Source organism: Rhodnius prolixus, unplaced genomic scaffold (assembly GCF_049639745.1).
Source record: "Rhodnius prolixus isolate KJV_2025 unplaced genomic scaffold, Rpr scaffold_1, whole genome shotgun sequence".
In the NCBI taxonomy this organism is placed as follows: domain Eukaryota; kingdom Metazoa; phylum Arthropoda; class Insecta; order Hemiptera; family Reduviidae; genus Rhodnius; species Rhodnius prolixus.
The window spans coordinates 19639175-19649346 of record NW_027411581.1 but is presented as its reverse complement, the minus strand read 5'-3'; the positions used below and the strand labels follow the sequence as shown (position 1 = coordinate 19649346).

General features: G+C 31.4%; 1 protein-coding gene across 6 annotated transcripts in view; it reads left to right on the top strand.

Annotated features, from left to right (window-relative positions):
- The first annotated feature begins 911 nt into the window (after positions 1 to 911).
- LOC141457084 (uncharacterized) overlaps positions 912 to 10172 on the top strand; it is a 34257-nt gene continuing 24996 nt past the window's right edge. For 2 of the 6 annotated variants that reach the window (XM_074133620.1, XM_074133629.1), the window contains exons 1-5: positions 913 to 1733; positions 1808 to 2170; positions 2459 to 2693; positions 3252 to 3322; positions 5075 to 5131. In XM_074133620.1, the coding sequence (XP_073989721.1) occupies positions 1551 to 1733; positions 1808 to 2170; positions 2459 to 2693; positions 3252 to 3322; positions 5075 to 5131 (909 nt within the window). In that variant the 5' untranslated portion in view covers positions 913 to 1550. Of the gene's footprint in view, positions 1734 to 1807; positions 2171 to 2458; positions 2694 to 3251; positions 3323 to 5074; positions 5132 to 10172 lie in introns of all 6 variants that reach the window. The other 4 variants (XM_074133606.1, XM_074133603.1, XM_074133604.1 and 1 more) reach the window with 4 other exon arrangements.

The window sequence follows — 10172 nt, the reverse complement described above, 5'->3', positions numbered from 1 at the left end:
CGATTTTTATTCATCAGGTCATATCATAAAGTACATAACGAATAGATTTCATTAGTTTATCAACCAAATTTAGAAATTTATAAGCTCCGTTCTGCAATTTTCACTAAAAGGATCATTTACAATCAATCTTTTTTCCTCTGTAATGATTCTAAATAATTCGCTTTATCTGATTTTATAACAACATCGTATGTCAACATTGAAACCAGTTTACAATGCTAAAATCCTAGATTTTGTATCTACATGGGCCTGCTTAATTTGAGTAAGGGTTTCACCATCAACGTTTATCAGATGATTATTTCAATTGCAGGCTGGTTTAACAATTACTAATAGTCAAACATATATCATTTTACAAGACGAAGTTACTGGCAAATAAATGAAACTGCTGATCTAAGAAGCACAGCGAATCTCTTAAATATAGAACGATTTTTTAAATAGCATAAGGAAGAATAGATGGCAAAATTTCGATGTTATGACTAATCTAATATTGGTCGTTTAAACCGGTTTGAATAGAAAAAAAAAAATTATTTTCGTTTGTCAGAAGATGCACTATAGATTTTATTTGCATTTACCCTCAGTAAAAAAAAATTAGCACTTAAGACCTTATGAAAAAAATAACTACAGAAAATACAATTGCATTAAACAAAACAGACTTCAATTAGTTTTTTGAATTGCTTTACTTCGAGAGACTTAAGGTATTGAATAACTTTCTGCGTAACTTTATGTGAGATCTGATGATACTGAGACGTGAAACAAACAAGCAATCACTTTTCCAATAAATCTTTTTGTAGATTCTGATATGATTAAAATCATCCACAAAGAAGGAAAATCATTTTTACAGTGAATTTTTTCACTAACCCCCTAAATGTTTTGATTGGGGTGGTGGGCTGGGTGGTATTAATTGACTTGTACGGGGTAAGGGGAACATTGCAAACTGTTAAACAGTAGACATTTTCTTCTCCCCTAATAGGCTCGCGAAGCTTTTCTTTAACGATAAAGTAGGGAGATTTTTTATCATTATTTATTTTTAGTTTTTAGTACAGTTTCTTAAATGGTGTTTCTGAAAAGCTTATGACGTTCGTGGTAAAAAAGAAGTTTATAATTTTAGTGGCTAAAAAATTTCTGAGGGGTAACATATTAAGATAAAAGGTTAGAACAGTAGCTTGGGCATTTTTCGTCCTAGTATTAGTGTAGTCTAGTGAGAATATCTTCTTTGAGTGAGATTCAGAATACATCAATTTTTAATACGTTGAAAGTAGATTCCTTTTTTTTTTTTTTTTTAATACAAATCACCCCAAAACATAACCTTTTGAATATAGCTTTATTTGTATACTTTGCGGTATAAACCGATCTTTATTTCGAAGATGATTGTAGTTTAAAAAAGAAACCCATTCATAAAAGATGATAGCTTGATAAAAATTGTTGAACATAAAAATGACGTGAATTAAATTCCTTTTTAGCTTTCTTTGATTGATACAATTTTTCGTGTTTTGTGTAAACAAAGTACATTTGAGTTCGTTCCACTGACAAAATTTATTTAGGTAATAATAAAAATGGCAGCAGATCATTTTTGTTTACGATGGAACAATTATCAGAGCAACATGGTTTCGGAATTAGATATGTTAAGGACTGAAGAATACCTTGTGGACGTAACATTGTGTTGTGAAGGGCATAAGTTTAGAGCACATAAAGTTATTTTATCCGCTTGTAGTCCATATTTTAGGAATGTGTTTAAGGTAAGTTCTATTATGTCTATAAAAGTTTTTAAATCTAATTTCATTCTATTAAATATAAATATATGAATTTATAGGAGAATCCTTGTGAACATCCTGTCGTAATCCTAAAAGATGTGTTTCCAGAGGATGTTGAAGCCTTGCTAAGTTTTGTCTATCAAGGAATCGTTTATGTTTCTGAAAAAAAGCTATCATCATTCCTTCAAACTGCAGAATTACTCCAAATCAAAGGTTTGACAGGCGCTGCTTCCAGTTTCAATGATGAACAAGCAAGGCAAGCTGCTACTCCTCAAAGTCCAGTTAAGAGGAGAAAGAGTGCACCGGTAAGGATTGTTAAACAGGAAGATGGTGAAGATACCAACAGCACTCAGATGGAAGGCGAAGAAGAAGGGATTGTGAAAAATGAATTCTCTGAAGATATAATAGAAGATACCAAAAATGTAACTATACAGTTATTTTTATCTTACCGTTCTCTTGTTAAGATTAATCTAAAGATAACATGTTGCACATACAACTATCTTTGGTTTGGCTGATATTTGTCGAAGCTTATTCTGCAATATTTGATATAAATAAGTTTACCAATGCATTTTTGCGATATTAGTCGAAAATAGAATATGTACATAGCTAAAATTTACTTGTTTCTATTTTGGAATTTACATCTTATCAAAAAAATGATTTACAGTTGGTGTACAGTTTTAACTGAAAATGTTTTCATCAAATTGTTACAGCAAGATGACGATGGCTCTATCGGTGAAGAGTCAGAGTCAGAAGGCAGCGGAGATGTAAATGCAACCACTTACGCCTCAATAGATATGAGGGAAGAGGTAGCTGCAGCTGACAGAGAAAGATTGGGGAGTGCTGGAATTAAAAATGAGCCAGTTTCAAATTTCATGCAGCAATCCTTGGCGGCTAGGCAAAGAGCGGCTGTTTCGTCCCAGGGGGTTATGGATTCAACTATCCAAAGTAAGTTTCAATTCATAAATTACATGTTTTTTTAGATGATACGGTACTTGAGCAGTTAAAAGCGAGAACCGCTAAGCTGATTGACATGTTGGGTTCGGTTCCCGGATTTGGTTTATGTATTTAGGCAGTTTATTAATGTGATGATTACAGGAAAGTATATTGCTATCCGCTTCTGTTCACGACATCTGATCGGTAGTTGGATGTATAGTCAGTCCGAAAAAATAGTCATTACTGTACAATTTTTTTTTTTAAGCATGTGTTATTAATTTCTCTAGAATTATTTCTAAGAAGTATTTGTTAGGCCTCATTGTTCTAATTGAACGAAAATTCCACTTTTAAGTGTTTCAAAGTATGAAAACGAATAGTTAAGAAATATAAAAAGATTTCGCGTTGAAAAATAGCAGATTTTCAAAATTATTGCAATTTTGCATAGAGTTACACGAGAGGCACTGTCTTTTTGATATGATCTATCTGTCATGTGCCAGTTGTTTTATTCTTACTACTTAATCTTACTACTTACTTAATCAGCTAATATCTTTCAACATTTTACTCAAATAGATAAAATGAAGAAAGTAACTATTCAGGTGACACCTCCAGTGTGCAGAATTTCCCCTCACGCCAGTTGTGAAGTAATGCTTTTTGTTCTATTTTGGATTATTAATTGAAAATTATTTCGTTCACGCCTTAGCGTTTACTTTCTCTTTTCATAAGAAAGCAGAATAATTTTAGATTTTCAGTTATTAAAAAACTAATGGGTTAATTTTTTTTTTTTTACTGTTATTTCAATATTTAGTTAAACACAATTTTGCGAAGGAAAACCTGCCCAACTCAATGTTGTAACGCATCTAAAGAAAATACTTAGCCGATCAAACTCGAAAATAAGTGGGTTTTCTTTCCACAATGTTGTTTCACACATACGTAGCCTTAAATTGATTTTCAGACTCCAAAAATTCGATATTAACGTGATTTACTAGCCTGGGAAAAAATTACTCGTTGCCGATCTAGTTTCTCGAGCGCCCTTACAAAACGTTGAAGGGAAAAAGCAAGACAAATGCTGAATTCGTCTTTGGTACAGAATATGATGGAAAAAGGGATGTTGAAAATATTAGTGCTCTTTAATATCTGAATATGACTAAAGAATAAATACAACTGCAGAAGATTCCCATCTCCAGTAGTTATTGAAAAGGTAGTTTGTGGATGGTCTATTTGACAATCTAAGATGCCAAGAAGTATGAGGGTATCGAGAAGAACGGCTTGTAGAAGATGGTATTGTGTTGTTAAACGGGGACGTATAATAGTACCCCAACCCTAAAGAAGCATGTACTTCCGCAGATTTGTAGAGGAGCGCCAAACTTGCTTTTAGCTTGGAAAAGTGTTGTGGAACAATGGCACTGCGACAAAACAGCTAAACCCTTACCCAAACTATTCGTAAAAAATCTGATCAAGATGCAGTTGAAGCTCAAAGAGAGAAACTGTCCTTGGAGTTTAGGAAAAATCGTCTAGGATGAAGATCGTACGACGGAAAATTATACCAACGAAACAGACGATACATCAGGAAAATACCATAGCAACAAAATCAAGAAAGAGGGATGTTTATGTCTCTAAATATTCTGAAGAAACCTTACCATGAGGCAAATCCCTTTTGCACTTGAAACTACCCATGCTCTCCAGGAATCGTGAGAGCTCTTTACCTCTTTCCCAGACGTACTAAGGTTGGTTTCCTCAGTTCAGAAAGAGAACTGTGCAATAAGCTATTTTATGTTTAATAATAAGTGTTTAAAAAACAAATATTGTATTTTAAGACTTTATTTTTATTATTTAATATTTTAAAAGTAAGAATAAAGCTAATTAATTTTATTAACCGTGTGATCATGCGAGAGTGAAGCTAATGTGATGGCCAGGTTATAACTTCTGGTTTTGCAGCCGCCTTTATACTATATTCCGTAGAGATTTTTTGTTAATACAACTGGGAGCCTCTTCCTCCAGGAGCGAGTTGGTCTGAGCAGGATTGGTATCCCGATTCTCCTATGCGTGCTCTAAAGAAAGATAGTGTGAATTATAAATAAGAGTTGTATTGCTTAACTAATAGGGGTTGCATGTTTACAACGAATTCATAATCTGGTATTTAATTCTAATATTAAAGGTTATTTTTTAGTCCGTGTGGCATTCTTCTAATGTTCCATTGCATTAACTTGTCCATCATCAATTATATCACAAGATTTAAAAAATTCCAGGGTGTTTGAGATATCAATTGAAAGAAGTAATGTAGAGAAATTGATAATTTGACTCCCTTTTTCTTCATTGCTGTATTATAATAATCATAATAATTATTATTGTTTCTATTATTATTATTATTATTTCATTAATTCTCACATTTTTAGGTCAGTATCAATTACCAGTCTCTAATCAAGGACTTCCAGAACTTCTTTCACCTTCAGGTAGTTATTTACTTATTTATTTAATTTTCAAAATGTAACAGCATGAATACTGCATTAAATATCAGTACCTGCTTTGTTTGTTCTCAAATTAACCACGATTATTTATTTAGTTGATATTATTTATTTATTTTTTTATAAAATTGATGTTTTTTTTTCTTTTAATATTCGTTTCTTTATCCAAATAGCTAATAATGCTATTAAATTAAAAACAAAAATTAAATAACATTAAGATATACATATATATAAACAAAATGGCATGTTTATAAAAAAAAAGAACTATTTTTCCTTTGGTGAGTCAGTCTATATACTTACACACTGACCCATCTTTTATTGCTTGATTTTGTCCATATTACATTTTTTCTGGCTTTTTTCCTCTTTTTTTTTTATTTATAAAAAAATATTAAACTTTGTGATTTGAAGGACTATTTTTTTGCTTGTAATTGTTATATTTGTAGAATCACCCAACTAATATTTTTAAAATATCGACTTGAAGTTTAAATTACCAATACTTACAGAATTTCTGTAAAAATAAAAAATGAAAAAATGTAAGTTTGCACAATAATTAAATGAAAACAACAAATATTTAACGTGTAAATATAAAATTTTTCTTTATAGTGTTACAACTATGAGAATGCATACATACTAATGAGTGGATAATAGTCATTGTGAACGTATTTAATACAAAATAATTCAAGTTTTTGATCTTATCTATAATTTCTACTTTCTAAAAATTGATCGTTAGTAATCAACTTTGAATATTTGTAACAATATTTATTTACTAAATCAGACGATATTTTGGGATGGAGGCATTAGTAAAATTAGCGAAAAAAATATACTTCATCATTGCTGAGCGCACATAAGAGGCACTTTTTCCTCCAAGAGCTTTGATTTAATCAATTATTTGCCTGCACTGCTTCAGCTTGCTCACAGTTAGTTAAATGATTGGAATCTACAAAATCTCATAAAATGGTGCGTTCCCAATTTGTAGAATTCATCTTTTAGTCGGTGATGATGATTTCAACGAATAAAAAATCCTATGTGAAAGATTATCTGCAAGTTAATATTAATATCTTAAAAATATGGTTTTTCAGCGGCTGTTTATATCTTATGATAGTTTAAAGATACTAAAGATGAAGAGATAGTTTAAAACAAACCTACGATGCTGGAATTTCATTGATGTTTAAATAATTTTATTTAAAAGTTTCCTCGCCATCATTTAATTGAATTCTAGAAGCAGAATCTCTGCGCATTCCACAAGAGCGATGTGGTAAATTATTGACTTTTTTTTCAGTGAGCTTAATGGCCAACTATCAATTATTAACAAATAAACTCTCTGGCTGTTGAACTGGTATTCTCCCACTTATTATTCTGCGCCCATGATCACTTCGCCAAACCTACTCCCTTATGAGTGTAGAGCCAAGACTAGGTACATTTTGTATAACATTGGTTAATTGTTATGGATCGTGAAAACCGGATCTTTTAGTCTAAGTGTTTAATAATATCACATTGATCAGGTAGGACTAATAAGGAGAGATAAATCTAATATAAAAAAAGTGAGATTGAAGGATTATCTACCTTAAAATTAAAATGAATTATGTTTTTGGAAATATTAGTGATATTTACGCCTGAAGGGGAGGGTTTTTTTTAGTGGGTTGAGCCCCACACACCCGACAGATCGTCGGAAGGTGCCTTTGGCATTTTTCCCCCTCGAAAAAAAAAAAATGTTTTTGGAAATTGAGGCACAATCATAAATTTAAAATAAATTCTTTTGGACCAAAGTTAATTAAATCAGAGGATCTGTACCAAGAAATAAATACAATATATTTAAATTGACAGTAGATAAATAGACAAACTATTCATTTGTAAATAATTGTGAAAAATCTTCTTTTTTTTATGGGAAAAAAATTATTTACATAAAAAGTATTTCTCTTTTCAAATGTGTTTGTAATGAAAAATGTTGAACTATGCTCAGAGATTTTGGAAAAGGGATGGAGAAAAACATTTAATGTTCATCAGTCCCAGTACTTAATTTATAAAAGGCACTTTATGTCAGATCTTTTATTTGTATTCTTTTTAAAGATGCTCAACATCTAAGGTCCTGCGCACCAGACAATGTTGTTGAATGACACTATACTAGTTCATTCAAAACTAAAACAATCATTCTACTTCGTACGCCTTTATTTGCTTCAGTTCGTCTTTAAATGGACGATAGTTATGAAAAAGGTCTTATATTTGTTGAAGGTTATAGAGAAAAATAAGTGTGTGCTTCGTGAACCAGAAAAGACATTTGGCCGAATGAAAAGGATAGGCACAATGAGCCTTCCAGTCAAAAAAGGAGTGAATGAAGGTTGGAGGGAAGCTGAGTAAAGCCTGTGTAAAAAAAATAACAATGAACTTGAAAATAATAAGTCCAAAGTATTTGTAACTTGAAAGAAATAAAGTAAGAAGGCTGCACCCTCAGTCCGTTATTGCTTATAGCTGCCGTAGATGATGTTTCGAAGTTGCCGATTGAAAATGTACAGAAGAATGACGCCTGTCAGGTTTTTGCGTTCATATCGTTGTCCTTTGCAAGTAGCAGTTAATTTTGTGAATCTTGTATACAATGTTCCATTTAAAGCAAATTGGCATAACTATTAACGTTTCTAAATTAAACTCTGTTAAAATTGAGCGCTGCAGCGGAGGACTAAGTGTACATGTGAATCCTGAGGTTTTGGAACAAGTAATCAATTGTAAATGTGTAGGGGTAAATATTTATGAATGGGATTGAATTTCAATATAAATTTCTGATAGGATATCTTCGGCTGGAAAAAATTTTAGTGACCTAAAGTGAGACTTTATAAATAAAAAGCAAAAACCATGAAATTATTGCTTTCAAAACTTTACTTCCCAATTTCAACGTAAGGGAGCGAATCGTGAGCTCCAACATCAAAATACTTCAACCAATTGCAATCTGCGGAAATGTGGTTACGAAGAAATGACACAGAGTCAGATATAAGAAATCATTTCTTCCCTTGAAGTCGTAACTTTTAGAGGAGCTGACTGGTTTAGGCACATGATGAAGATGGACGAAGGTCGTACAATAAATTTTGACGTGAAAAACAGGGCCAGAGAAAGAGGAAGCTCAAGAACTACCCGAAAGGTGTAGGGAGAAAGTACTTCTACAAAAGTTTAGATTGGAATTGGCGTTTCAAACTAAGGTTGGAAAGCACTTGTGAAGTAACCTAACTCCAATAATGGTTTAAGAGGATAAGATTAAGTAAGTTAACAAAAATTGATCATTTTTAAATGTGAGAAATTTATTATTTCCGTTTTTTGGTTGCCAGTCTTTGAAATTAAATAAGATATTTTATAAATTTCACGGAATGGGTGTTTATGACAACCTAGAAGAATGATGCTCTAAATCGATTTGAATTAATAAAGAAGTACTGCTAAAATAGTATAAATCTGCCAGTAGCAGCGGTAATATTAAACTAACTGTTCCAAGGAACATTTTTGTACCGGAATCCTGAGATTTCACATTTTAATAATTGTGTTACATTAAATTGTGAAATGAATTTTTCATCCGTTTTAGAGATTCAATATTTATTACACAAATTTGTTTCTCTTACGCTACTGTAATAAGAAAAAATATTGCCATCATGCTGTATTTTCGAAATTGCGTTTTCTCTGAAAATATAGACTACCACGGTGGGGAGGATGCAAAATAAGCCATCTTGGGCTCCTCTTCGTTGCCTTCAAGTCTGCATCCTCTAAGCAATACATTAGTTTTCTCTTACAATCAGTGCTACAATATCTTAGCCTGGAAAACCTTGGACAGACCGCTAGAACCAAAGTCTCCATACATCTAAAGCAGCTCTTTCCATCCTTCTGGAACCATCAAAAGAACAGCAGACTGAACTATTTGGGAGTATTCTCTCCAACTTATTAACGCTAACCATACAGTTTACACAATAACCCATTTCTTACTTGTCTCTTCAATTTCGAAGTAGAAATGGTTTTGGGTATCTCAACGTTCTCTCAGTTTTGATTGTACTCCAAAGACCTCTTTCCACTAAATCTCATCTTGAGATTTATATCCCCTTTACAATGCCTACTAGTTGCGTACCCGTACTCATTGTTAAACTCTAATTTACCATCAAATGTTGTTAGACCTAAACTTTAGTACACTCAATATATCTAACCTAATAAATTGTTAAGGGAAATAGTGAATTTGATTTCGTAATCAAACCCTCTACAATGTTAATGGAGCGAAGTAACTTGTTCAGTTTTCAGAAAACCTGAATCACATTTTTGTATACTTATAAAAATTAATAGAAATAATTCTTGGATATTTTTTCACCTTTTTTTTGTTTACACGTTACTATTTTCTTCTTTTTGGGAATGAAATAATTTGAATTCTTATTCTTTATTATCACCTGGTCCCTAAACCATTTTAATTTATTTCATAGAATGAAATTGATGTTTTATATGTAAATGTATCCTTTCCATTAAAAAAAAAAAAAAAAAATGCATGTATATAGCACTTTTGTTCATTTTCTTCGTCACTTAAATTATATTAAATCGACAATTAAAGTATTTTCTCTTTATTGATTTGAATTTTGATTTGCTTTAAACTTCAGTCTTATATACGTATGTAAATAAATGAATACCACCGGGCCCTGTCATAAATTGTGTTTATCACAATAAATTTGGTACTTAGTGCCTTTCAAGAATTAATTGAGGAAAATTGTATGGACTTACAACATTGCTTTATTTGATCTTTTTTTTTTATTGATATTTAATCATTTAATCATTTCCTATAATTTTTAAACATGCTTTGAGTGTTTTTAATAAATTTGAAGATCAATGAAAATAATCTCAATAAGACTTTTAACTTGATTCATTATTATTAGCCTAGAGTTTGGAAAGTATAGTGATTGCCTTTTATTAATTTTTAATTTAAAATTTTCGGCATTGGACTTAATTTTGGTATTTTAAATTCATAAATTTTTTTTTTTTTGCCTTAAGTTTAAATCCATTCCTACTCTCGTTCATTAAGAAG